At 37.4% G+C, this 27,073-nt stretch overlaps 4 protein-coding genes and 2 pseudogenes across 5 annotated transcripts; 2 read left to right on the top strand and 4 right to left on the bottom strand.

Annotated features, from left to right (window-relative positions):
* On the top strand, nucleotides 2,319-4,278 carry LOC18769951 (flavonoid 3'-monooxygenase). The gene is made up of 2 exons (XM_007204072.2): nucleotides 2,319-3,226; nucleotides 3,454-4,278. Exons 1-2 carry the CDS (start codon nucleotides 2,324-2,326, stop codon nucleotides 4,075-4,077), a joined length of 1,527 nt encoding a protein of 508 aa, XP_007204134.1. The 5' UTR covers nucleotides 2,319-2,323; the 3' UTR covers nucleotides 4,078-4,278.
* LOC18771160 (flavonoid 3'-monooxygenase) lies at nucleotides 6,057-8,153 on the bottom strand. Its single transcript, XM_007202932.2, has 2 exons — nucleotides 6,998-8,153; nucleotides 6,057-6,791 (listed from the first exon to the last, which is right to left on the bottom strand). Exons 1-2 carry the CDS (start codon nucleotides 7,976-7,978, stop codon nucleotides 6,168-6,170), a joined length of 1,605 nt encoding a protein of 534 aa, XP_007202994.2. The 5' UTR covers nucleotides 7,979-8,153; the 3' UTR covers nucleotides 6,057-6,167.
* LOC18770027 (flavonoid 3'-monooxygenase) lies at nucleotides 11,257-13,091 on the top strand. The gene is made up of 2 exons (XM_007202980.2): nucleotides 11,257-12,193; nucleotides 12,367-13,091. Exons 1-2 carry the CDS (start codon nucleotides 11,285-11,287, stop codon nucleotides 12,988-12,990), a joined length of 1,533 nt encoding a protein of 510 aa, XP_007203042.1. The 5' UTR covers nucleotides 11,257-11,284; the 3' UTR covers nucleotides 12,991-13,091.
* LOC18770075 lies at nucleotides 13,318-15,233 on the bottom strand (annotated as a pseudogene).
* LOC18769873 lies at nucleotides 17,535-19,364 on the bottom strand (annotated as a pseudogene). Its single transcript, XR_002272500.1, has 2 exons — nucleotides 18,460-19,364; nucleotides 17,535-18,253 (listed from the first exon to the last, which is right to left on the bottom strand). The product of XR_002272500.1 is annotated as a flavonoid 3'-monooxygenase (transcript).
* LOC18769067 (serine/threonine-protein kinase RIPK) lies at nucleotides 21,244-23,504 on the bottom strand. Its single transcript, XM_020568287.1, has 5 exons — nucleotides 22,762-23,504; nucleotides 22,535-22,670; nucleotides 22,309-22,445; nucleotides 22,083-22,206; nucleotides 21,244-21,965 (listed from the first exon to the last, which is right to left on the bottom strand). Exons 1-5 carry the CDS (start codon nucleotides 23,143-23,145, stop codon nucleotides 21,409-21,411), a joined length of 1,338 nt encoding a protein of 445 aa, XP_020423876.1. The 5' UTR covers nucleotides 23,146-23,504; the 3' UTR covers nucleotides 21,244-21,408.

The raw sequence follows: 27,073 nt of genomic DNA on the forward strand, positions 1-27,073 counted from the left end.
TATATAATGGAGGTAGAAGAAATTGAGAGGCAATAAATTGAGGAGGATGAAGAAATTTATGAAACAATTTGGAATTTATTAATGGCGATTTAAGCAGTAGCTCATGCATTGAATGAGATTATGATGCATAGTGAAGAAATTGAGCGTCCATTAACCCGACGACCAATTACTATGAAAGGATATAATTATATACATCATGTATTGAATGACGATCCAGAGCATTTTCGAGAAAAGTATAGAATGTATCCTGATGTGTTTCGAAAGTTATGCAGTATTATTAGAGAAAAAACACTCTTACAAAATACAAGATTCATTTTTGTAGAAGAAATGGTTGCGACCTTTTTGCTTATTGTGGGTCAAAACAATAGATATTGTCTAGTATGTGATACATTTGGCGGATAGCACTTCACTGCTAGTAAAAATTTTAACAAAGTTTTAAAGGCCTTGAACACAATAGCACCGGAGATGCTAGCCAAACCTGGATTAGCAGTACCAACAAAAATAAGGGAAAGTACAAGGTTTTACCCATATTTGAAGGTAAATGTGTTATCTAGTGCAACTTGTTTTATTCAATTTGTTTATGTTTAATAATATCTTTTAAACTTTTGGGTTTATTTCATGATTGTATCGGAGCTATTGACGGCACACATATTCCAGCAATGGTAACGGGACGCGACATAAGCAGCTATCATAATCGTCACGGTACGATATCACAAAATGTATTCGCAGCTTGTAACTTTGACTTGAAATTCATATATATTCTTAGTGGGTGGGAGGGCTCAGCTCATGATTCAAGAGTACTACAAGATGCTTTAACAAGGAGGAATGGACTTAAAGTACCACAAGGTATTTTTAAATTTTAAATTTTTTCTTATAGCTTACATTAGCTCATATATTGGATACTAACATATGTGTAATCTATTATCAGGTAAAATTTTCTTAGTGGATTGTGGATTTCCAAATCGAAGCCAATTTTTGGCTCCATTTCGAGGTGTTCAATATCATCTCCAAGAGTTTGGTGGTCAAGGTCGTGCACCTGCAAATGAAGTTGAGTTGTTCAATCTTCGTCATTCGTCCTTGAGGAATGTCATTGAGAGGATATTCAGTATATTTCAGTCACGATTTACAATTTTCAAGTCTGCACCTTCATTCCCATATGCGACACAAACAGAGATAGTGTTAGCTTGTGTAGGACTACACAATTTTCTTTGAAAAGAATGTAGATCTGACGAATTTCCTATTGAATTGGAGGACGAATCTTCTTCATCTTCATCATTACCGATTAATAAAGGGGATCTTGAACTAGTTTTCCAAACACAAGAACAGAAACGACAAAATGCTAATGAATGGAGAGTTGGTATAGCTTTGGATATGCGGAGAGATGTTGGGCACAATGAAAACAATGAGAATCAAGGATAATAAATGAATGTTAAATATTTTTCTTAAAGTTTTCTTTCAAATTTGTAATACATTTGTCACTATATTTCTTATGAATTTTGCTTTTTGTTAAACATAATTTTATTTCATATTGTTGAAGGAAAGGATGTTATGAATTTGGTTTTTTATTTCATGTTGAGCACGTCTTTTGTTTTGTTTTTTTTCAAGTTTGATAGTGAAAGGGTTCTGTTGAATCTGTTGAATTTAGCAGACAAACAATGGCATATATTTTCGATAAGCAACATCCATTATTCAAATTTTTTTTTTTATAATTTGGACAACCAATGCTTGGATTTGAATAGATGTGTAAAACCGATGCTTGGATTCTCTTTTCTGTGGGCAGGTTTGTTTTTTATTTGGACAAACTTGGATTAGAAATAGCGTCGATGCATTGCCTGCAACACTGGCTTTGACAAGGATGGGGATAAAATGAAATATACTGTCTACATTCAATGTGTAAACATATCCACATTCAAAGTCTGGAATAAAAGCCATACAAATCTTATGAAAGTTTATTGAAAAATTATATAGAAGTCTTCTAAAAGTCTATTAAGTTCTATACAAATTCTAAAGTTCCATCAAGTTCTATGAAAGCTGGCACTTAAACAAAATCTTTTTAAATGCTCTAGAATCGTAATTGAATACACCCCCTAAGTATTGGGGTGAACAAAGAAAAGTGTGAAGTTTAAATAGAAAAACTCTTTTCTTTTATAAAAGAAAAACATTTATAACGAGATTAATGTGTCAACACACATGCATATGGTTTCACTAGAACCCATTTATAACGAGATTCTTTAGTAGACACTAATCAAACTACCTACTTGCTAGCTTCAACTATAAATTACCTGCAAGATCAGTCACCATTACAGCCACAACTCACATATTAATGGAGGCTTTTTCTTGGACAGTTATAACCCTTGCACTGGTAGCTGCTCTGGCCCTTCTCTCCAAAATTCTCTTTCCCAAACGCCCAAACCTTCCACCAGGCCCCAAACCATGGCCTATAATTGGCAACCTCAACCTCATTGGTCGTCTGCCGAATCAATCCTTTCACAAATTGTCCCAAACTTATGGACCAATAATGCAGCTCAAATTTGGCTCCTACCCAGTTGTAATTGCCTCATCTCCAGAAATGGCAAAACAATTTTTAAAGACACATGATCACATCTTTGCCTCTAGGCCTCAAACTGCAGTAGGCAAGTACCTCACTTATGGCTACCTCAATGTCACTTGGGCACCTTATGGTCCTTATTGGCGTCAAGCCCGCAAAATTTTTCTGACGGAGCTGTTTAGCTCGAAAAAATTAGAGTCTTTTCAATACATTCGGGTTGAGGAAAATCGTGCTTTTATTTCGCGACTCTATGCCTTGTCAGGGAAGGCAGTTGTGCTCAAAGAGCATCTGTCACGCCTTACTCTTAGCATTATGAGCAGAATTGTGTTCGGGAAGGAGTATTTTGGCATGTCCAAATCTGAGAGTTCGATAATGTCATTCAAAGAATTTCAGGACACATCAGATGAGTTGTTCTTGCTTAGCGGGGTATTCAACATAGGGGATTGGATACCCTGGCTTAATTTTTTGGACTTGCAAGGTTATGTAAAGCGAATGAAGGCCTTAACGAAAAAAGTGGACCACTTTTATGAGTTTGTGCTAGATGAACACAAGGCAAGGAAGGAAGGAGTGGAGAAATTTGTGGCAGAGGACATGGTGGATTTACTGTTGCGGCTGGCTGATGACCCTAATGATCTTGAAGTTAAGCTCACTTATGACAGTGTCAAGGCACTCACTCAGGTATGTGCTTCTTAAATTTATTATTTATTTTCTTATTTATTATTAAATTTCCGAAAATTAAGGTAATGTTCTTTGGCTAAACTTATGTTGTCGGACTGTGAATATATACAAATGTACCACACAGTGGTCCGTTAAAACAAAAATGTTCTCCTAATAAGATATGTAAAAGACACAGCATAAAGATATAAACAAAATTGATTCATTTTGTTCATTCAAATTAAAACCAGGACTTGATAACTGGAGGCAGTGATACGTCTGCAAACACTTTGGAGTGGACAATGTCTGAACTCATAAAACAACCAAACCTCATAAAAAAGGCAACAGAAGAGCTTGACAGAGTGATTGGGAAGGAGAGATGGGTGGAAGAGAAAGACCTCGAGAACCTTCCTTATATCGATGCAATTATGAAAGAGACCATGAGGAAGCACCCTGTAGTGGCAATGCTACCACCACGTCTAGCTCTTGAAGATTGCAATGTGGCAGGCTATGATATTTGCAAAGGAACTATAGTGTTTGTGAACACATGGAGCATGGGGAGAGATCCCACGCTGTGGGATGCACCGGATGACTTTAGGCCTGAGAGGTTCTTAGGGAAAGCAATTGATGTGAAGGGACAGAGTTTTGAGTTCTTGCCATTTGGCTCAGGAAGGAGGATGTGCCCTGGTTATAGTCTTGGACTGAAAGTGATAAGGTCTTGCTTGGCCAACATGTTACATGGGTTCAATTGGAAATTGCCTGAGAATATGAAAACAGAAGATTTGGACATGGAGGAGGTTTATGGATTGATAACACCTCGGAAGTTCCCAATTCTTGCAATAGTCGAACCTCGGCTACCAATCCATCTTTACTAATTATATTTGAATCTGCTGGTGTCCCTGCTTAAATTTTTCTTTTCTTTTTCATCTATTTAGTGAGTGTCTCCCAATATATATTATGACCCAATTCTCAGTAAAATAGAACTAGTCATACTGAATAAAACTCTGTACGAATATTTGTTATGATAAGTTGGACTGCTTTGTTGATTGTGTAGTCTCTGCACTCTGCATTATGCCTCTTCCCTTAGAATGAGTTAGATTAATTTCATCCAAAAATATGAACTTTATGTTCCGAGATAAGGAGAGGTATCGATATATGTGGTGTGCATGGGTGCGTGATCATGGGTTGTTGGACTAATCAACTAGCTTCCGCCCTACAATGTTCGTTTTCGAGTCCAAGATGATTGCCAATGCCAGATCTGGTGTGACAATTTTTATCATATATCAAAGTGTGGAAATCATGCAGGTTGTCACATATCAGTTAGGTAGCCAAAAGAAAATTTATGATACTCCGTCTGTATAGTTCCCTTCAATTATTTCTGTCGTGCAAAGTGTGTTTCATGTTGCAAATGAGCCCTGAGCACAGTACAATACCTGAACAAATAAAACAAACCACGGCTCATTATGGAACCCCACATATGTTATAGTTATGAGAATAGACAAGGACATAGCCGCTAGTAGACAGAATGCTAGGGCCAATTTTTCAAATTGATTGAATGGTGCTGAATCTGATGCTTTTGAAGTTTACGAAACACACAAGTAAAAGTAATGCAACCTCTGTACCATCATGTCACATTTGCTTTTCCTTAGATTTATTTAGATCTCAGTCCCTTGTTAGATCTCAGTCCTTAGATTTATCACTTATCAGATTCCGTTGTGGAAGACACAATTTTTTCTGAAGAATTCGCCATGATATTGATATATATGATCCATGCATAATATCATGAAAAATGGATACAAACTTTTGGCTGCTACTTAGTATCGGCAATAGGTCTGAAAAAGTATCTAAAAATATAAAATATAGATATTTGTATCCTGTCGAAGTAAGGAACCATGGCATATATGTTTGGAATATATTCCATTTTGAGAGAGTTGTTAGCAAAACAAGACCTTATCACATTCTTAGGTAATTTATAGTTGAAGTAGGTATGAGCGTTATGATATTTATTAATCAATGAAAAGATATCCCCAAAACCTTTGCTGGACTTTGGCCTCGTTTGGTGCCTACGATAAGTAGTAGGATTGGATTAGCTTAATCCAATACAATGTTTGGTGATTAAAAATGAATGTGGATATGGGATAAAAGATAATCCCACCATAATCCCATCATGTGCATTTTTGTAGAATAACTATCCTACCAAGAAGGTTCATAAACCCATTACTCCACCCCTTGACCTTGGACCCAAGACCCGGTAGCACGACACAAACCCGGGATATACTAGTGCCAATGAAGGATACTTATAACTACGCATGTGGAATTTAGAGTGTTACTCTTATACCATTGTTGGGTCGTAGGTGCATAAGTGACATTGAGGTAGCCATAATTGAGGTATTTGCCTGCTGCAGTTTGAGGCCTAGAGGCAAAGATGTGATCATGCGTCTTTAAAAATTGCTTTGCCATTTCTGGAGATGAGGCAACTACAACTGAGCAGGAGCCCAGCTTAACCTGCATTATTTTGGTCCATAAGTTTGGGACAACTTGTGAGCGGATTGATGAGGCAGAGGACCAACGAGGTTGAGGTTGCCAATTATAGGCCATGGTTTGGGACCTGTTGAATCTGATATTTCTATCATTACTCAAAGTGTGAAAAGCAGTCAAGTTAATTAGTACAGATGCCCCACGCCATGCCATAATGTTCTCTACCCTAGCTCTTGAATTCATGGTGGTATGGTTGGTAAAACGAATTACAACTTATTGAGTAGAACTAGTTATATTTTTTGCGAAAGAACTTGATCAAAATATATATTGGCAGACTACATAGATGGAACTAAAAAGAAATTTAAAGCTGGCACGATTCACATATAGTTATTTTATTTTATTTTTTCTATTGCTGATACAGGCAATATGTTGATGGCAGGGGATTCGAACATAGGACCTTGGGTGCAAGCCGTAGATTCACATATAGTTAATAAAGATGGATTGGCAGCCGAGGTTCTGTGACCACAACAAGTGGGAACTTCCGAGGTGTGACCAATCCATAAACCTCCTCCATGCCCAAATCTTCAACTTTCACATTTTCTGGCAGTTTCCAGTTAAACCCATGTAACATGTTAGCCAAACAAGACCCTATCATTTTCAGTCCAAGACTATAACCAGGGCACATCCTCCTTCCAGAACCAAATGGCAATAACTCAAAACTCTGTCCCTTTACATCAATTGCCTTCCCTAAGAACCTCTCAGGCCTAAACTCATCTGGTGCATCCCACAGTGTGGGGTCTCTTCCCATGCTCCATATGTTCACAAACACTAGAGTCCCTTTACGAACATCATAACCTGCCACGTTGCAATCTTCAAGAGCTAGATGTGGTGGTAGCATTACAACCGCAGGGTGCTTCCTCATGGTCTCTTTCATAATTGCATCCATATAAGGAAGGTTTTCGAGGTCTTTCTCTTCTACCCATCTCTCCTTCCCAATCACTCTGTCAAGCTCTTCTGTCGCCTTTTCGATCAGGTTTGGCTGTTTTATGAGCTCAGACATTGCCCATTCCAAAACGGAAGCAGAGGTATCAGTGCCTCCAGCTATCACGTCCTGATTTTAATTTGCATGAACAAAATTAATAAGCCACATGAACAATTTTGAGTAAAGCTTTGTGTTGTGTTTTTCTACATAAGTTTTTATATAGAAATGTTCTATTGCCAGACTGCATAACGTATGGTCCAAATTCACAGTATGGCAAGAGAACATTGTAGTAATCTTAGTAAATTTAATAAGGGAATGATTTAGGAAGCATATACCTGAGTGAATGCCTTGATACTGTCATAGGTGAGCTTAACTTCAAGATCATTAGGATCATCAACCAGCTGCAATAGTAAATCCACCATGTCCTTTGCCACAAACTCCTTCACTCCTTCCTTCCTGGCCTTGTGTTCATGGAGCACAAACTCATAAAACCAGTCCATTTTTTTCTTTACGACCTTCATTCGCTTTACATAACCTTGCAAATCCAAAAAATCAAGCCATGGTATCCAATCCCCTATATTGAATACCCCATTAAGCAAGAACAACTCATCTAACATGTCCTGAAATTCTTTGAGTGACATTATCGAACTCTCGAAGTCGGTCAAGCTAAAATACTCCTTCCCCAACACAATTCTGCTCATAATGCTAAGACTTAGGCGTGACAGATGCTCTTTGAGCACAACTGCCTTCCCCGACAAGGCATAGAGTCGCGAAGCAAAAGCACGATTTTCCTCAACCCGAATGTATCGAAAAGACTCTAGTCTTTTGGGGCTAAACAGCTCCATGAGAAAAATTTTGCGGCCTTGACGCCAATATGGACCATAAGGTGCCCAGGTGACATTGAGGTAGTCATAAGTGAGGTACTTGCCTGCAGCAGTTTGAGGCCTAGATGCAAAGATGTGATCATGTGTCTTTAAAAATTGTTTTGTCATTTCTGGAGATGAGGCAACAACAACTGGGTAGGAGCCAAACTTAAGCTGCATTATTGGTCCATAAGTTTGGGACAATTTGTGAAGGGATTGATGAGGCAGAGGACCAAGGAGATTGAGGTTGCCAATTATAGGCCATGGTTTTGGACCTGGTGGAAGTTTTGGGCGTTTGGGAAATAGAATTTTGGAGAGAAGGGCCAGAGCGGCTAGCAATGCAAGGGCTAAAACAACCAAAGAGGAAGAAGCCTCCATTGTGTGAAAGTTGAGTAGTGCAGTGTTGACTGATATTGCTTGTAATTTGTAGTTGGAGGAGCGAGGAGGACGCATGTGGACTATGATATTTATAAACTTTTTTTGTTTGCTTTATATTATCCTCCAAGACAGACGAGGTGGGGGCAAAGGAGAGCTCCAATGAGAATTTAAGAATTGGCTACATATATCGAGTATAGCCGCGCGGCCATACTCTTTAAATATATTTTTTTTTGTTTAAGTCGTACAGCCGTGCGGCTATACGCTTTAAATATATTTTTTATTTAAGGAGTACAGCCGCGCGGCCCTACGCTTTAAATATATATTTTTTATTTAACTCAAATAAAACATTCAAAGCAGGAAGGAAAATAAACCAGAAACAAATATATTAGCAAAATTCAAATAGCAACATTTATCTGCTTTTAGATGCCTTTTTATCTAATTACAGGCCTTGCTACCCTTCATCAGAGAGCTCGAGCAGTTTACCTCCTCAGAGCAAATACATTTGGCGTGCACTTTCTAATCATGCACACTACAATAAAGCATTATTTTTGCTCAACTTAATTCGTTATTCGCACACACTAAAATTCTATCAAGTTTTATTTTTTGTTTTGTTTTTGGTTACACCAAGACACTGTTGAAAGCTGTTCAGATGCTCATCTTAGCTACGATGTTGATGAGTAGCTCAACTAGTTCTTTTATTGTCTATCAAAGAAATGTTTTATTTTGTACTCTTCTCCAAAGAAATGTTTTATTTAGTATCGTCATACTTAGAAAATATTTTCAGATAAAATTCCACAAACATAATTTTATTTTTCTTTTCTTATTAGCATTTAAGGTTTAATTTTGTTTAATCCTGGCCCTTAACCTACTATTAAACAAATAAACAGCTAGCCCAAGGCCCAAAAGGCTTGATTATCCAATATTTTTGGTCCAAAGATTATCTAAATATTATTGTACACAACTTAATATTAGTTAAAATTACATAACTTAAGCCATGGAAAACCCATTTATAACGAGATTAATGTGTGCATAAAATATACACACCAGAACCCCAAAGTAGAAATGGATGGTGAAGTGTCAGCGCGTAAGAGGAACACGAATGCCTGCAAAGATTTTGGGAGGATCTAAGAGTAGGAATTTTTCAAAACTGATATTGATCTCCACTAATTTATCCCAAGTGATTCCACTGTAGACACTAATTCAACAACATAATGATATTATTAAGATTGGAAAAAATGATTAAGAAATATCAAACCACTACAACTAAAGAAATAAAGAGAAATACCTGGCTACTACTACAACCACTCATGTATTGCTGCAACTTTCTTAAATTCTTCAAGAATGATTTTTCTTTTGTGTGGTTAATTTTGTCTTGACATAATTTTTTATATTTTATAACTTGGTGATTTTATTTTCTGAACATTTTAACCTAAACAAATTAAATTCCACAAACATAATTTTATTTTTCTTTTCTTGTTAGCATTGAAGGTTTAATTTTGTTTAATCCTGGCCCTTAACCTACTACTAGCCTTTCTGCATGCTTATGCACCTGCTGGAGGTTTTTTTTTAAAATTAAATTTATTTTAGAATTTAAAAAAATAATGGGTAGTTGTGTTCCATAAAAATAGGATCTATTATCTGATTTTTTTTAAAAAAAATTTAATATAAAAAAGTGTGAATTTACCATATTATCCTTATTTAATTAATTATTTTAATTTTTAATGTTTGCATTAATCAATGACATTTTTTGATATTTTGAATATTTCACTATTCTCTACTCTTTACTTTATATTATATATATATATATAACAAATAAATTAATGTGTGCATAAAATACATATACCATAACCCAAAAGTAGAAATGGATGGTGAAGTGTCAGCACATAAGAGGAACACGAATGCCTGCAAAGCTTTTGGGAGGATCTAAGAGTAGGGATTTTTCAAAACTGATATTGATCTCCACTAATTTAACCCAAGTGATTCCACTGTAGATACTAATTAAACAACATAATGATATTATTAGTGATTCCACTGTAGGAATTTTCCAATTGACGACATTTTTTGGATTTTGATTAGATATTTAACTATTTAAGTATGTGTTTTATCTATATGTACTTTCATTTTGGGGGACAAGGTTTATTATGTCTCCGGTGTTTTTTTGTTTTTTTGTCTTTAATAAAATTCAATGGTACTGTTGAGTTTTCAGTAGATTTATACGTAAGGAAAATTTAGCCCATGTCATTTTCAAATCCTGGATTCGTCCCTGGTGCTACCGAGTCTTGAGTCCAAAGTCAAGGGGTGGAATAATGGGATTATGAACCTTATTGATAGGATAAGTTATCCTAAAAAAATGCACAAAATAGAATTATGGTGGAATTATATTTTATCCAATCCTACTACTTATAATACGCACGAAACGAGGCCAAAGTCCAGCAAAGGTTTTGGGGATATCCTTTCATTGATTAATGACGATGACTTAACTCAAGTAATTCCTGTCTCACGAAATCAAACAAAAAAGGGATTAATAAATATCATAGCGCTCATATCTACTTCAACTATAAAATTAAAATTACCTGAGAATGTGATAAGGTCTTGTTTGGGTAACATGTTACATGAATTCAATCAGGGACTGAGATCTAAATAAATCTAAGGAAAAGCAAATGTAACATATTGGTATAGAGGTTGCATTACTTTTGCTTGTGTGTTTCCTAAACTTCAATAACATCAAATCATTTGATTCAGCCAACTTGCATAAATTGGCCCTAGCATTCTGTCTAGTCCTTGTGTAGGGCTCCATAAATTACCCCTTCATGCCAATCTTGCATATTTTCTGGTCATTCACGATTAAATCCACATGGCTGGAGCCATGGAGACTTGACAGTCACAATACGATGCCTGAACAATTATGAAAATGGACAAGGCATGTGGGCTTATGATATTCCCAACATTTTTTCTGATTGATTTGAGTTATTGAAGAGATCATCATCAGTATTTTAAAAAAAAAATTATATATTATCCTTCCAAAACCTTTATGTGCTGTGTGGTCCCTACATCACCATCCCTTTGTGTTTTATTCACATAATAATCTCGTGCAAAATTTGATCCAAAAATAAATAAATAAAGGGTTCATGTAAACAAACAAAGAGGAAGATGAATGCCTGCAAAGATTTTGGGAGGATCTAAGAGTAGGGATTTTTCAAAACTGATGTTGATCTCCACTAATTTAACCCAAGTGATTCCACTGTAGACACTAATTAAACAACATAATGATATTATTAAGATTGGAAAAAATGATTAAGAAATATCAAACCACTTACTTGGACTATAAATTACCTGCAGGTCAGTCAACTTTTCATCACTACAGCCACAAATCACATATTAATGGAGGATTTCTCTTGGGCTGTTTTAACCCTGGCATGCCTGGCTGCTCTAGCCCTCGTCTCAAAAAATTTCTTCCCCCAACTCCACAAACTGAAATATCCACCAGGTCCTAAACCATGGCCTATAATTGGCAACCTCAACCTCATTGGTCCTCTGCCTCATCAATCCTTTCACAAGTTGTCCCAAACTTATGGACCAATAATGCAGCTCAATTTTGGCTCCTTCCCAGTTGTAATTGCCTCATCTCCAGAAATGGCAAAACTGTTTTTAAAGATACATGATCACGTATTTGCCTCTAGACCCCAAACTGCAGCAGGCAAGTACCTCACTTATGACCACCTCAATGTCACTTGGGCACCTTATGGTCCATATTGGCGTCAAGGCCGGAAAATCTTCCTCTCCGAGCTATTTAGCTCAAGAAGACTGGAGTCTTTCGAGTACATTCGGGTTGAGGAAAGTCACGCTTTTGTGTCGCGACTCTATGCCTTGTCAGGAAAGCAAATCATGCTTAAAGAGCATCTGTCACGCCTAACTCTTAGTATTATGAGCAGAATTGTGTTTGGTAAGGAGTATTTTGGCGTGTCCAAATTTGAGAGTTCGGTAATGTCACTCAAAGAATTCCAGGACACATTGGATGAGTTGTTCTTGCTTAGCGGGGTATTCAACATAGGGGATTGGATACCATGGCTTAATTTTTTAGACTTACAAGGGTATGTAAAGCGAATGAAGGCCTTAACGAAAAAATTGGACCGGTTTTATGAGTTTGTGCTCGATGAACACAAGACAAAGAAGGAAGGAGTGGAGGAATTTGTGTCAGAAGACATGGTGGATTTACTGTTGCGGCTGGTTGATGACCCTAATGATCTTGAAGTTAAGCTCACTTACGACAGTGTCAAGGCAATCACTCAGGTAGCTTCTTAAATTATTTCTTATTTAATTTCCGAACATTAGGGTAATGCTCTTTGGGCAAACATAAGCATTATAACATTTGCACCCTTAGATATATGAGAACTTCTGTAAAAAGACACAACTTAATGATATAAACATAAATGATTCACTTTGTTCATTCAAATTAAAACCAGGACTCAGTAGCAGGAGGCACTGATACTTCTGCAACCACTTTGGAGTGGGCAATGTCTGAACTCATAAAACAACCAAACCTCATCAAAAAAGCAACACAGGAGCTTGACAGAGTGATTGGGAGAGAGAGATGGGTAGAAGAGAAAGACCTCGAAAACCTTCCTTATATAGATGCAATTATGAAAGAGACCATGAGGAAGCACCCTGTAGTGGCAATGCTACCACCACATCTAGCTCTTGAAGATTGCAATGTGGCAGGCTATGATATTTGCAAAGGAACTTTAGTGTTTGTGAACACATGGAGCATGGGGAGAGACCCCACGCTGTGGGATGCACCAGATGAGTTTAGGCCTGAGAGGTTCATAGGGAAGGCAATTGATGTGAAGGGACAGAGTTTTGAGTTCTTGCCATTTGGCTCAGGAAGGAGGATGTGCCCTGGTTATAGTCTTGGACTGAAAGTGATAAGGTCTTGCTTGGCCAACATGTTACATGGGTTCAATTGGAAATTGTCTGAGAATGTGAAAAAAGAAGATTTGAGCATGGAGGAAGTTTATGGATTGTTAACACCTCGGAAGTTCCCACTTGTTGCCGTAGTTGAACCTCGGCTACCAATCTATCTTTACTAGTGATATTGAATCTGAGTGTCCGGATATGTATTATGAACCTTCTCTATAAAAATAAAACTGTGTATGAACGTTTGTGATGGTAACTTCCACTGCTTTGTTGATTACACTGTCTCTGCACTCTGCATTATGCCTCGTCTCCTAGAATGAGTTAGATTAATCTCATCTGGGAATATGAACTATATGTTCCATGTTACATTTGTTTACGAAGCTCAAATCTTAAAGCTTACGAAGCTCACAAGTAATGCAACCTCTGTTCCATGTTACATTTGTTTTTCCCTTAAATTTCTTTATATCTCAGTCCCTTATTGATAAAAAAGAATTACAATCTTATTGAGAAGGCCTAGTTCTATTCTTTTTGTTAAAACTAAGCCTCCCTACTTGATGGAACAAAAAAGAAACTTAAAGCTGGCACATTATTAAGTTCAAATATAATTAGTAAAGACGAATTGGCAGCCGAGGTTCTGTGACTACAACAAGTGGGAACTTCCGATGTGTGAGCAATCCATAAGATTCCTCCATGCCCAAATCTTCTGTTTTCACATGTCCAGACAGTTTCCAGGTGAACCCATGTAACATGTTAGCCAAACAAGACCTTACCATTTTCAGTGCATGACCATAACCAGGGCACATCCTCCTTCCTGAACCAAATGGAAGCAGTTCAAAACTCTGTCCCTTCACATCAATTGCATTATTCCCTAAGAACCTCTCAGGCCTAAACTCATCTGGTGCATCCCACAGCAGCGTGGGATCTCTCCCCATGCTCCATATGTTCACAAGCACTAGAGTTCCTTTACAAACATCATAACCTGCCACATTGCAATCCTCAAGAGCTAAATGTGGTAGCAATACAATTACAGGGTGCTTCCTCATTGCCTCTTTCATAATAGCATCCATATAAGGAAGGTTTTCGAGGTCTTCCTCTTCTACCCATCTCTCTCTTCCAATCACTCTATCAAGCTCTTCGGTGGCCTTTTTGATGAGGTTTGGTTGTTTTATGAGTTCAGACATTGCCCATTCCAAAGTGGTAGCAGAGGTATCAGAGCCTCCAATTACCAAGTCCTGAGTGAATGCCTTGACAGTGTCATAGGTGAGCTTAACTTCAAGATCGATCGTTAGGATCATCAACTAGCTGCAATAGTAAATCCACCATGTCCTTTGCCACAAACTCCTCCACTCCTTCCTTCCTGGCCTTGTGTTCATTGAGCACGAACTCATAAAACCGGTCCAACTTTTTCTGTAAGGCCTTCATTCGCTTTACATAACCTTGCAAGTCAAAAACATCTAGCCACGGTATCCAATCCCCTATATTGGCTACCCCAGCAAGCAAGTACAACTCATCTGTCATGTCCTGAGATTCTTTGAGTGATATTATGGAACTCTTGGATGTGGTCAAGCTAAAATGGTCCTTACCCAACACAATTCTGCACAGAACGCTAAGAGTTAGGCTTGACAGATGCTGTTTGAGCACAACTGCCTTCCCTGACATGGCATAGAGTCGCGAAATAAAAGCGCGATTTTCCTCAACCCGGATGTATCGAAAGGACTCTAGACTTTTTGGGCTAAAGAGCTCAGAGATGAAAATTTTGCGGCCTTGACGCCAATATGGACCATAAGGTGCATGAGTGACACTGAGGTAGCCATAATTGAGGTACTTGCCTGCTGCAGTTTGAGGCCTAGAGGCAAAGATGCGATCATGCGTCTTTAAAAATTGCTTTGCCATTTCTGGAGATGAGGCAACTACAACTGGGCAGGAGCCAAGCTTAACCTGCATTATTGGTCCATAAGTTTGGGACAACTTGTGAGCGGATTGATGAGGCAGAGGACCAACGAGGTTGAGGTTGCCAATTATAGGCCATGGTTTGGGACCTGGTGGAAGTTTTAGCTTCTTGGGTAGGGGAAAGAGAATTTTGGAGAGAAGGGCCAGAGCAACAAGCAGTGCAAGGGTTGAAAAACTTAAAACAGCCAAAGAAAAAGAAGCCGCCTCCTCCATTGACATTGTCGTGTACGAAGGTTGAGGATATTGCAGGTAATTTATAGTTGAAGAAGTAGCTAGGTATGTCGTCGGGTCGGCTATGATATTTCTGTCATTACACAAAGTGTGAAAAGTAGGCAAGTTAATTAGTACCTATGTACAGATGCCCCACGTTGCAATTATTCATAGAAGAAGCCTCCATTGTGTAAAGGTTGAGAAGTGCAGCCTTCACTGATATTTGCAGGTAATTTATAGTTCAAGTAGGTATGTGGGCTATGATATTTCTTATAAATTTAAATTTGATTTAGTGATACAGGAATGACTTAAGTTAGTGAAGGTCATCATCAATCACCATTCATTTGTGTTTTATGCAAACATTAATCTCGTTTCAGTTCTGAGAGTAGGCATAGAAATGCAGCATTGTCTAGACATCACACTTAAAGTTACTCCGACAGATGCCCCACACCACACATGCTGCCATTATGGTCTCTGGCCCTTGAATTCATGGTGGGATGGTTGGTTGCTTTGCTTGATATATTTTCATTTGGGGAATGAAGAAGAGAGCATGAATATCAATTATTTTTAGACCTTACCTTATAACAAGTCGACAGCAGTGATTTTTGATGCATTTTGATGGGTTTTTGTTCCACCTGAATGTCTGTCTGGCTCTCCAACAACAGAGAGGATCAAGGTTGTTTCATGTTGCAAATTTGCCCTAGATGTGAATGCTACATGATAGGATTTTTAGTACCTACGCAAATATGGTTAAAATCATATGAAATATTTGCAAGAATACGAGGATATTGTAGTATAGATGCTCATGCAAAGGTCGTTTTCCTCAAGGACTATTTAACAATTTATGTAAAAACAAACTCTAATTAACTACTTGAAATTAAAGGTTGAGAAGGATGATTCTGAAATCGTTTAATACTAAAAACGAATGTTGATTAAAAACAAATACTACCAAGAAAAGAGTTTTAAAAACTAATTTATAAAAGCACTAGGGTTTCACCATTACCTAGCAATCCTATGAATTTTTACCAATTACTTATGATCTACACATGCCACTTTGAAGGTTAGGTTTTCTTAATTTATACTCTACTTGGAACCTCCAACATAGAATGTATATCCAACATGCAACCTGTCCAGACGTTCGGATCAAATTTGAACATGAAAGACTCATTATGCTTTATGAAAACCCTTTTCGAAAAACCATGCAATCCTTAAGACATAATGTTCATCTTAAGTGAAATTACAATTATTAATCACAAGAAGCCAGCATCAATTTTAAGGAACCTTCCAACCAAAATTGCATCGAGTTACTTTTCTAAAGATCCTAATAGTGATCAGGCATTAAGACAATTAGAAAGTTTAAACTAGTGATTAACAATTCAAAGTATGCATGCCATCAATCATAAGCAATTAAATAAAAATTACATATTCATGCTAAGGTTCAAGGCTTCGCCCTGGCTAAAGAGAATTAGTTATGCATATTCATAATTGAAATTCAAGCAAATATCATTCGAATGAATAAGAATAAAAACACCTTGACGTTGAAGATCTTCAAGAACCCTCACAATTATTCTCTGTCTCCCAAAGTTACGTAAAAGAAAAGTGTCCCAAAACTAGAGCGGACTAAAACCTTAAATATTTCCCCTAAAAACCAGCCGCACAATCCCTGCGAAAACCAGTCTCTTATTCTCGCTAGGAATCTAACTAAATAATAAAATAGAATAGAATATAAGACGTCCTAATTAAGTAGGGATAAACTGCACAGAAACTGTCTAGCCACGCTTTAGCCACAAATCTCCTCCAAATCCAGCCCAAGATAGCTTGTTTAAAAGATAAAAACGTTCTGAACATATCTCCAGAAGGCCCCGAACCCATCCAAGATCATCTTAGGCTCCAAAAACGTGATTCAAGCCCAAAACGTCACTATTTCAGCACTGCACATCGCTCCTTTATTTATTCGCCAGGAAATCACCGCTTGGTGGACGAATCTGATATTTTGATACAATCAAGCTAAGTGACTCACGAACGTCCTCCAACTGGAATTACTCCAAAATTCGTTCATTTGATTATGTTTTGCTCCAGAGGAAGTCGACAGTCCTATAGTGGAAATATAATTCAAAGTATCAAAATTCTTTCAAAATATTAATCAAAATATACTAAAAATAGGGTTAAATATATAATATAAAATCTACTCATCACTGCATATTTTCAGATGATTCATGATTAACGCCACATAGCCGAAGCCATGGAGACTTAACAGTGAGTGGAGCAATGAGCACAAAAGAATGGTTGAACAAATGAAATAAACCACATCACATTATGGAGCTCCACAGGATGATTGGCTAGATGGGTGCGACCGTACGTGGAAGAGATCATGGTACTTGTCACATGTGCCACACTTACATCCCAATTCAGATTTCAGTCCCTCGTTGATAAAAACGAATTACAACTTATTGAGTAGAAGTTATTTTTTTGCGAAAGCTAAGCCTCCCTACTTGATCAAAATATATATTGGCAGACTACATAGATGGAACTAAAAAGAAATTTAAAGCTGGCACGATTCACATATAGTTATTTTATTTTATTTTTTCTATTGCTGATACAGGCAATATGTTGATGGCAGGGGATTCGAACATAGGACCTATTCACATATAGTTAATAAAGATGGATTGGCAGCCGAGGTTCTGTGACCACAACAAGTGGGAACTTCCGAGGTGTGACCAATCCATAAACCTCCTCCATGCCCAAATCTTCAACTTTCACATTTTCTGGCAGTTTCCAGTTAAACCCATGTAACATGTTAGCCAAACAAGACCCTATCATTTTCAGTCCAAGACTATAACCAGGGCACATCCTCCTTCCAGAACCAAATGGCAATAACTCAAAACTCTGTCCCTTTACATCAATTGCCTTCCCTAAGAACCTCTCAGGCCTAAACTCATCTGGTGCATCCCAGAGTGTGGGGTCTCTTCCCATGCTCCATAGGTTCACAAACACTAGAGTCCCTTTACGAACATCATAACCTGCCACATTGCAATCTTCAAGAGCTAGATGTGGTGGTAGCATTACAACCGCAGGGTGCTTCCTCATGGTCTCTTTCATAATTGCATCCATATAAGGAAGGTTTTCGAGGTCTTTCTCTTCTACCCATCTCTCCTTCCCAATCACTCTGTCAAGCTCTTCTGTCGCCTTTTCGATCAGGTTTGGCTGTTTTATGAGCTCAGACATTGCCCATTCCAAAACGGAAGCAGAGGTATCAGTGCCTCCAGCTATCACGTCCTGATTTTAATTTGCATGAACAAAATTAATAAGCCACATGAACAATTTTGAGTAAAGCTTCGTGTTGTGTTTTTCTACATAAGTTTTTATATAGAAATGTTCTATTGCCAGACTGCATAACGTATGGTCCAAATTCACAGTATGGCAAGAGAACATTGTAGTAATCTTAGTAAATTTAATAAGGGAATGATTTAGGAAGCATATACCTGAGTGAATGCCTTGATACTGTCATAGGTGAGCTTAACTTCAAGATCATTAGGATCATCAACCAGCTGCAATAGTAAATCCACCATGTCCTTTGCCACAAACTCCTTCACTCCTTCCTTCCTGGCCTTGTGTTCATGGAGCACAAACTCATAAAACCAGTCCATTTTTTTCTTTACGACCTTCATTCGCTTTACATAACCTTGCAAATCCAAAAAATCAAGCCATGGTATCCAATCCCCTATATTGAATACCCCATTAAGCAAGAACAACTCATCTAACATGTCCTGAAATTCTTTGAGTGACATTATCGAACTCTCGAAGTCGGTCAAGCTAAAATACTCCTTCCCCAACACAATTCTGCTCATAATGCTAAGACTTAGGCGTGACAGATGCTCTTTGAGCACAACTGCCTTCCCCGACAAGGCATAGAGTCGCGAAGCAAAAGCACGATTTTCCTCAACCCGAATGTATCGAAAAGACTCTAGTCTTTTGGGGCTAAACAGCTCCATGAGAAAAATTTTGCGGCCTTGACGCCAATATGGACCATAAGGTGCCCAGGTGACATTGAGGTAGTCATAAGTGAGGTACTTGCCTGCAGCAGTTTGAGGCCTAGATGCAAAGATGTGATCATGTGTCTTTAAAAATTGTTTTGTCATTTCTGGAGATGAGGCAACAACAACTGGGTAGGAGCCAAACTTAAGCTGCATTATTGGTCCATAAGTTTGGGACAATTTGTGAAGGGATTGATGAGGCAGAGGACCAAGGAGATTGAGGTTGCCAATTTAGGCCATGGTTTTGGACCTGGTGGAAGTTTTGGGCGTTTGGTAAATAGAATTTTGGAGAGAAGGGCCAGAGCAGCTAGCAATGCAAGGGCTAAAACAGCCGAAGAAGAAGAAGCCTCCATTGTGTGAAAGTTGAGTAGTGCAGTGTAGACTGATATTGCTTGTAATTTGTAGTTGGAGGAGGAGGCCTGTGGGCTATGATATTTCTAAACTTTTTTTTTTTTGGCTTTAGTGAGACAAGATGATTTGAGTTATTGAAGGGATCATCATCAGTATTAAAATATATATATATATATATATATTATACTCCCAAAACCTTTATGTGATGTGTGGTCCCTAACCTCACAAAAATCCATCAGCGTCCATTTGTGTTTTATTCACATAATAATCTCGTGCAAAATTTGATCCATAAATAAATAAATAAAGGGTTCATGTAAGCAAACAAAACCTTAAGAGACAATGAAGTCCTGGTGCTAAGGCCTAGGCCTAATGATCTAGGTAGCTCTTGAACATTTCCTACATGAGCTAGCTATTTCCAGTTGGTGAATGAAGATGAATATCAACTATCTTAAGACCCTTACCTAAGTTCAAAATCTCATTTTCCATAAATTAGATTATTTTAAAGTAATTTAGACTATCGTTCGTATAAAAATAAAAACACACACCCACCTTATCATTGATTTAATAACATTGATCCCCCTCTAATTCTGTATTCTAAATGTATTCCAAAGGCCTTGTCTACATGCATGAAAGGAAATCATGGAGATTTCATATGTTGGGTTGGCAAGGAAGTTGCAGAGCTGGATTAATTTCGTGTCTCATATTATTTTATTTATAACCTGTTGTGTGTTTCCTTTAACACAACCACGTCTTTGTGTTTGCCACCTAGACCTAGTGGTGGTTAAGCCGCCCAGCATCAGGCCCAACAACAGGCCACCGTTATATGATGCCAAAAAACAAAACGACATGCCGTTTAAAAGCCTAGGCCTCCTAATAATAAGTGACGAAATTTTTTGGGGTCTGCGGCATTTCCAGTCCAGTGAGACATGTTGAATGAGATAGTAAGCTTAAATTTCGATGTAAGGAACTTATAACTCACGTGATTAAGAGTATTTGTTCATGCATAATAAGTCCTAAGTTCAATTTCTCTCCATCAATATCTCTGATTTCTCTTCTAAGAATTGAATTTGGGATTGAGTTTGGCCTAGCCTGGGTTATTTTTTGGCTTGGGGGAAGGCCCGCAGAAGATGATGAATGAGGCACGTTTAATTTGAGGCATCCATTTGATTGACCAAATAAAAAACTAAATACATATGAGGCATCCCAATCCCGGTGTGACCTAATGATCTTCAATTATTGGGAGGCTGCCGCTGCCGCTGCCACTGCCGCTTGTTGTAGCCTCCCCCATTACATTCTTTATTCTTAATGATGCATCAACAGTGGATTTCCACAAATTATTCACCAAAATCCAATCATTGCATGGCTCATTGTCATTGGTTATTAAGATTCATACCTATTATGTTATACACACTAGGTTTGGTCTTCCATCCATGAAAGCAAATCATGCATATAAAGATCAGAGGCCAGTGGGCAAGGAAACTTGCAGTGTTTTTTGTTTCTAGCTCAAATTATTGGCCTCCAATCTTGATTCACATATAGCCACCTTGTGTTTGTCATTTTTTGCAAATCAAACTATGAGTTGAATTTAAATTATTTAATGTGACAAATGCTTTTCAATGTCACCTCACCAATGAATCTTCCATAGCTTTCTTCTCCGCGTTGTTTTGGATACATTCACTCTGCTTAGCTGTATTTGACGGTGTTGAACATGGCTATCTGCTTTTGGCTCAGCATAGATTGTGAATTGTGATTGCCCCTCTTTTTGAATTTGGCTTTTTTTTTTCTTTCTGTTTTGTTGAAAAGGAAACCCAAATGAATATACAAAAAAGATAAAGTTTTTTAAGTTGAAAGAAAAAAAAAAAAAAAAAAAAAAAACTATCATGGTTGGCCCAAAAATTTCAGAAAATTAACATGTCCTCTCTCACTAGAGTGGTGTTAGTTTACACCATATTTGCAGCCAGCCAAGGCAACTTTGACATATCCCTATTTACATTTTACACTGGATTTGAATGGTATGATTGATTTACATGTATGCTAATCTTTACTCTATATTCCCCTGCCTCTCTGGTGCAAGGGAGATTTTAAACCATTATTTCTATGGTTTTGGTGCACCATGTTGTCTGAGTAATAATGTGGAGACTTTGGTGATCTTAGCTGATGATGCTTTTGGCCTTGATGATTTTGCTGATGGTGGTTGTTCTTCTTCTTCAATTCCTTCTGTGCATCACCTTCTTTTACATCTTTAATCGAATCGGATTCGGTAGGAACTGTGTACACAAAGGCAATGGGAATGTCATCAAAATCCTTGAGGGGCTCTAAGATCTTGACCACATCACAGATTTTTGGTCTTTGTTTTGGCCGGTGGCTGATGCATTGGTAAGCCAATGCAGCAGCCTTTCTGGCCCCTATTTCGGAGTATTGACCTTCTAGTCTCGGGTCCATGATTCGGCTAAGTTTTCGGGGTTCATTCAGCATAGGCTTTGCCCACTCTACTAGGTTCTGCTCTCTGTGAGGTCTGTTCTTGTCCACAGATCTCCTTCCTGTTAAAAGCTCCAAGAGTACCACTCCAAAACTATACACATCACTCATTGCTGTCAAGTGACCTGAAAACAATTCAATTCCACAGAACAAGTTCAGCAAACTAATCCAAATTTGATTGATGAAGTCTTTGAAGATTAATCTGAATTGGGTTGAATTTAAATTGTATGAACAATAAGTACCTGTCATGATGTATTCAGGCGCAGCATAGCCTTGTGTGCCCATGACTCTTGTAGAAACATGTGTGTCATCTCCTTCTGGACCATCTTTTGCTAGACCAAAATCTGAGAGCTTGGGAGTATAATCCTGGAAATTAAAAGAATATAAGCATTTTGACTAATTAACAAGAGGAACAAAAAAACTTACTCCTGGGAAAAAAAAAAGTAAACAGATTAGTTTAATACTTACAGAGTCCAACAAGATGTTTGAAGCTTTGAAGTCACGATAGATAACTGGTTTCTCTGCTTCGTGGAGGAAGGCAAGGCCCTTTGCGGCTCCAAGCGCAATTTTCATTCTTGTTGACCATGGCAGTGATACTGAATATCCTGTACAACAAGAAAAGATACATTAGTTATCTGAACATTTGAAAGCTTCTAAACATGCAAAATTTATTTGTATGGAAAGTCAAACATACTTCTAAATAGCTGGTTCTCTAAGCTGCCTCTTGGCATGTATTCATACACCAGTAACCTATGTTCATCTTCACAGCAATAGCCTATCAGCTTCACAAGGTGTGGATGCCTCAGTTGTCCAAGAAAGATCACCTCAGTCTGTAGAAAAAGAAATCAGTATCATCAAAACAGAGGATTTATGGAAAACCCAAGTAAATATAATGAGAAAATATTGTTCAAAAGCACTCACCAGCCACTCCCTATGGCCTTGAGAACCATCCAAGTCCAAGAGCTTGACAGCCACAGGCTGGGCTGTCAAACCGGGCCTAAGCTTGTCATCAATGAACCCTTTGTGCACGGGTCCAAACCCGCCTTCACCGAGAAAGTTGCTGGAGGAGAAGCTCTGTGTGATCACCTTTAGCTCCCCAAGAGTAAAGATGTGAAGATTAGACCCTGCTAGAGATATGGAGAGGTCCTCTGAAAATGTTGAGCTTGGATTGCTCAAATCAGATAGAGAAAGCCTCTGGAATGAGGTCTGTTTTGCTACCACTTTCTTGCTAGCCTTTGATGATGGGCGCTCAGACTTGTAGCAATATGGGACGATGGATCTCCATGTGAGTTTCTTGACTGCCATTCTTGATGAAAATGCTTCAAACTAGTGAAGATTTCCCAGACTGGAATGTTTGCACAAGTTTGTTGTTGTTGTTGTTGTTGTTCTTCTTCTTCTTCTTCTTCTTCTTCTTGTTTTTGGTTGAAGTTTTTGGGTTTTTGAAGAATGAAAGAATTTGGTTAGAAGAAATGAGAAGAGCTGGTGCCAATGAGCAATGATATGGAAGACTTTAAAGGAGAGGACAAGGCCTAATATTCAAAATCACCAACTGCCCTCCAAACCAAACACAGAGAAAGAGGTCTGCAACTTCTTTCTATCAACCCTTTAGAAATTTTCTATAGTTTCTGTGACATTCTCTGCATCACTCTATCTATACAACATGGAATTTTTCCACCTTATTATACATTTATAGATTGCAGATTTAGGCATTACTTTATTATTTTATAAATGGGGACAATGAGTCCTTAGTCCACATAGTTGGTTCTAAGACTAAAATGACACGATTACCCTCTCCTTGACCCTTGACTTTTAACCATGAGGCTGAAAACAATAATAAAAAACAAAGGAACATTGTGTGCTTTGGAATGTATGATTAAACATTACACTTAATAGCCAACGAGATCTAGCCTAAAAAAGGTATTAATTTGCAAATAAAAGGTCTTAATTTTGAACTTTCACAACATCTTAGTTGTGTGTGTGAAAAATCATCATCCTTTTTAGTTTAGATTATCGCTTATACTCTATAAAAAATTACAATTAAGAATGAATGATTTTAGTTTTTTAATGACTCATTTGTTTTCTGTAATTAGGTGGGATGGTGGATTGTAAAGCATTAGCACCCTTATAATAATATCCTTTTCTGAAAATGAACAAAGCGGCAGAGGAAGAAAAGGTCCCAAAAAAACAAAAGCAATCCAGCTAGTATATTGAAAACTTCGCAAGAAAAACAAAGAAAAATTCAGATGTTTCACACTAGATAAGGTATGAAATTGAGTTTCCTAGTAGTTTAGAATTTAGACTTGGTGAGGGAAAAAAAAAGGTTGGTCTAGTTGCAATAGAGCTTAGCTTCCAGAACATTGGCCTTGAAGAAAAATGCATTTTTCCCCAAAAAAGCATAACCAAACCCTGATGAATGCGTCACCCGAAGGAAGAAAGTGAGCACTAAAGTTTAATATAAATCCAATTAGATAACCATCTGGTTTTTATGGAGCTTGGGCAGATCAGATAGATGGTCATGATTGTTTATGTTGACCTTATCGAGATCAAAGGTGGGGTCCTCTTGTAAAGTGGTTGAGGTGTCATAGCGTAGCATTAAGCTAATGACTTTGTTAATCTTGTTTTAAACTGATTAGTAGGGATTAGAGGTGTTGGGGGACATTATTTCTGTCGTCACTTCATGAAAGTCAATGGGCATTCTCGTCTTTTGGGACCAGAAGGAATATGTCATTGGCTTTTTATCATCAGAAACTTGGAAAGTAAGAATACGAGATTATTAAAGCTGGTTTCGGTTCAAAAAAAGTTCGCCTTCTTTGACTTTTGTATCAGTAAAAATAATAGGAAAAGATGTTTGAATTAAGTCAATGCGTAAAATTTTTTTACCGTTTTTACTCATCAAATTAACTAAAAGTGTATGTTCACCACCACTCTTAAAGGTGACATCTGTCTCATAAGTGCAGGTAGCTGGTAATTGAACACGATGAATGCAACTTTAATTTATACAATACCTAATTTCATATATTTTTCTGATTTTGAAAACCTACTTTATAATATGCAACTAGTCACCTCATAGGTGCAGCTAGTATTTTTTTTTATATTATAAACATTTTAAGATTGCATTCATAATTCAGTCAAAAAAACTATTAGCCATAAAGGTCATTACAATTACGAAACGGTCTAACATCAAAATTAAAAAACAATTTGGTGCGCCTCAACTAGCATCCTAGCATTGAGCAACTATAAGCAAATAAAATTAATCCTAATTTGTGATAAATAAGAGAGTCTTGTTGCCCTAACCCTAAGCCTCCTCCCCTAGGCAATGATCAACCCATGTCTCCCTCAAAAGATGAAGGCAGCTACTCATGATAAATTAATGCCCACTTCCCTCAGTTAATCCTAATCCTATTTAATTAATCAATTAATACATACCTTCACATTTTAATTGAGTCCTTAAAATATTACCACTGCCTATTAGATGGTGATTAACAATAGTGCTCATTCATGCACCCCCACACTAAACATATAATAATCACGTGAGTAAATACGAAAACTATTGTTATATATGTTAATTTTTCAAATGGTCAAGAATTAGAATTTAGAATAATATGGACAACAAATATTCAATCAAATATCAAACTACAACTGCCCCTACCTTCTCTTCGGAAATGGGTATTTACCAGACAACCAAAACACAAATCAAATTCTTGAAATCGTATGCAGTTATGCATCTTTCATTGACTTCATGATGATCATTATCATTTTCTTCTCAAACCCTAATATTCTTGAAAACAAAATATATAAAAAGATAATGAAGCAGCTAATAATGGAATAATAATTAATGGTGGGTCGATGGTCGGTTTATGATCTCATCACAGGCCCTGTGGGATTATGGTAAGCATGATGCAGTGCAATTTGGCCATCAGTTCAACAACCAGAGACTCAGTGCGTGCAGCTATTGCCTAATATTTGAAGTCTGACTTTTTCAATCAAACCGAGTACAAATTAAGGGCAAGCTGCATATAAATACATACGTGTGCTGCAACCCAAACTTTGATTTTGTTAGGTAACAGAATCTTATATTACGTATTTGATATATGTACTGTAATAACGTCCGTATATGAGAAAATCTATACATACAGTATGAGTGTTATAGGAACTATATAATTAACACGCAGTGAAACTGTGTCTGAGTCAAAAATCAACCATCCACTAGCATTTCTTTATTTGTTTTCTTTTGAAGAAATACGTATATACAAAGTTTTTTTATGGTCGAAAGAAATATATACAAAGCTTGATTTGGTCTCATGGTGTGTGTGGTGTCATCTTCTAAACCGTGTGAGTGAGCAGTCAGCGAATTTGTTAGCAGCAATGTGTGGGTGCGTAGGTATGTATAACTTTGTCCACTCCATGCCTTTTTGTCCAAGCAGAGGCTGAAGTGGAGGGGAAATTTATTAGAATTTCGAGTGTGAGTGATGTTAACATAACATTATTTTTCAGAGTTTTACACTTTGAATGATGGAGAAATTATGGGTTGTTTAGAACTATGCATGACATCAATTGTCTCGTCTCCAAGTATGAATTCTCAGGTCACTCACCGACGCACCGTGATTGATGCCACCATTGGGGACGATAATGACGAGGTCATGTGGTTGGTTGCTTGGGTTCTTGGTGAACGGAAACATAGGAGGGCCCAAAGGGCATGGTTGGGCTTCATGCAAAGTTTGATAATGAAGATAAAATATGGGCTTGGTTTTTGTTGGGTTCCTGGTGAATAGAAACATAGATCCGTATGAATGATAAAATAATATCAACCAAATCTGCTTACCAAAAATTAGATGATTGTAGTCTCATGGCATCTCTTCTCCTTATGAAGACAAAGACGTTTTGTTTGATTCCTAATTTCGTTGGATTCCTTGGAAGTAGATTAATGGAGTGAATTATTTATGAAAGAAAAAAAATATATCATGTAAATTTAGAACGAGAAAAGAACTTTAACAAATTCAAAAAGTTTTATCAGACAAACAAAGTTATATTAGCAAGGGACTCGCTAGTATATGATGGTTTGGAGTAATTGCTCTACTAGGTAAGCTTTTTGGGTTCGACTCCTAGCATTCGTGTAGTACGTGTAAATTTAGTATATTATCGTTCCTTAATTTTAAAAAAAAAATCCCCAAAAAAAAAAACCTGCACTAAAAACAATAATTCTATTATCAGGATTTTGAATATTCTAATGGTC

Source organism: Prunus persica, chromosome G7, assembly GCF_000346465.2.
Source record: "Prunus persica cultivar Lovell chromosome G7, Prunus_persica_NCBIv2, whole genome shotgun sequence".
In the NCBI taxonomy this organism is placed as follows: domain Eukaryota; kingdom Viridiplantae; phylum Streptophyta; class Magnoliopsida; order Rosales; family Rosaceae; genus Prunus; species Prunus persica.

Coding starts and splice junctions, on each gene's coding strand:
- LOC18769951 (XM_007204072.2), top strand. CDS start 2,324: ATGGAGGCTTTTTCTTGGACAGTTATAACCCTTGCACTGGTAGCTGCT. Junction 3,227..3,453: donor GTGTCAAGGCACTCACTCAG/GTATGTGCTTCT, acceptor AATTAAAACCAG/GACTTGATAACTGGAGGCAG.
- LOC18771160 (XM_007202932.2), bottom strand. CDS start 7,978: ATGCGTCCTCCTCGCTCCTCCAACTACAAATTACAAGCAATATCAGTC. Junction 6,792..6,997: donor GTATCAAGGCATTCACTCAG/GTATATGCTTCC, acceptor AATTAAAATCAG/GACGTGATAGCTGGAGGCAC.
- LOC18770027 (XM_007202980.2), top strand. CDS start 11,285: ATGGAGGATTTCTCTTGGGCTGTTTTAACCCTGGCATGCCTGGCTGCT. Junction 12,194..12,366: donor GTGTCAAGGCAATCACTCAG/GTAGCTTCTTAA, acceptor AATTAAAACCAG/GACTCAGTAGCAGGAGGCAC.
- LOC18769067 (XM_020568287.1), bottom strand. CDS start 23,145: ATGGCAGTCAAGAAACTCACATGGAGATCCATCGTCCCATATTGCTAC. Junction 22,446..22,534: donor AGAGAACCAGCTATTTAGAA/GTATGTTTGACT, acceptor CTTGTTGTACAG/GATATTCAGTATCACTGCCA. Junction 21,966..22,082: donor GCCTGAATACATCATGACAG/GTACTTATTGTT, acceptor AATTGTTTTCAG/GTCACTTGACAGCAATGAGT.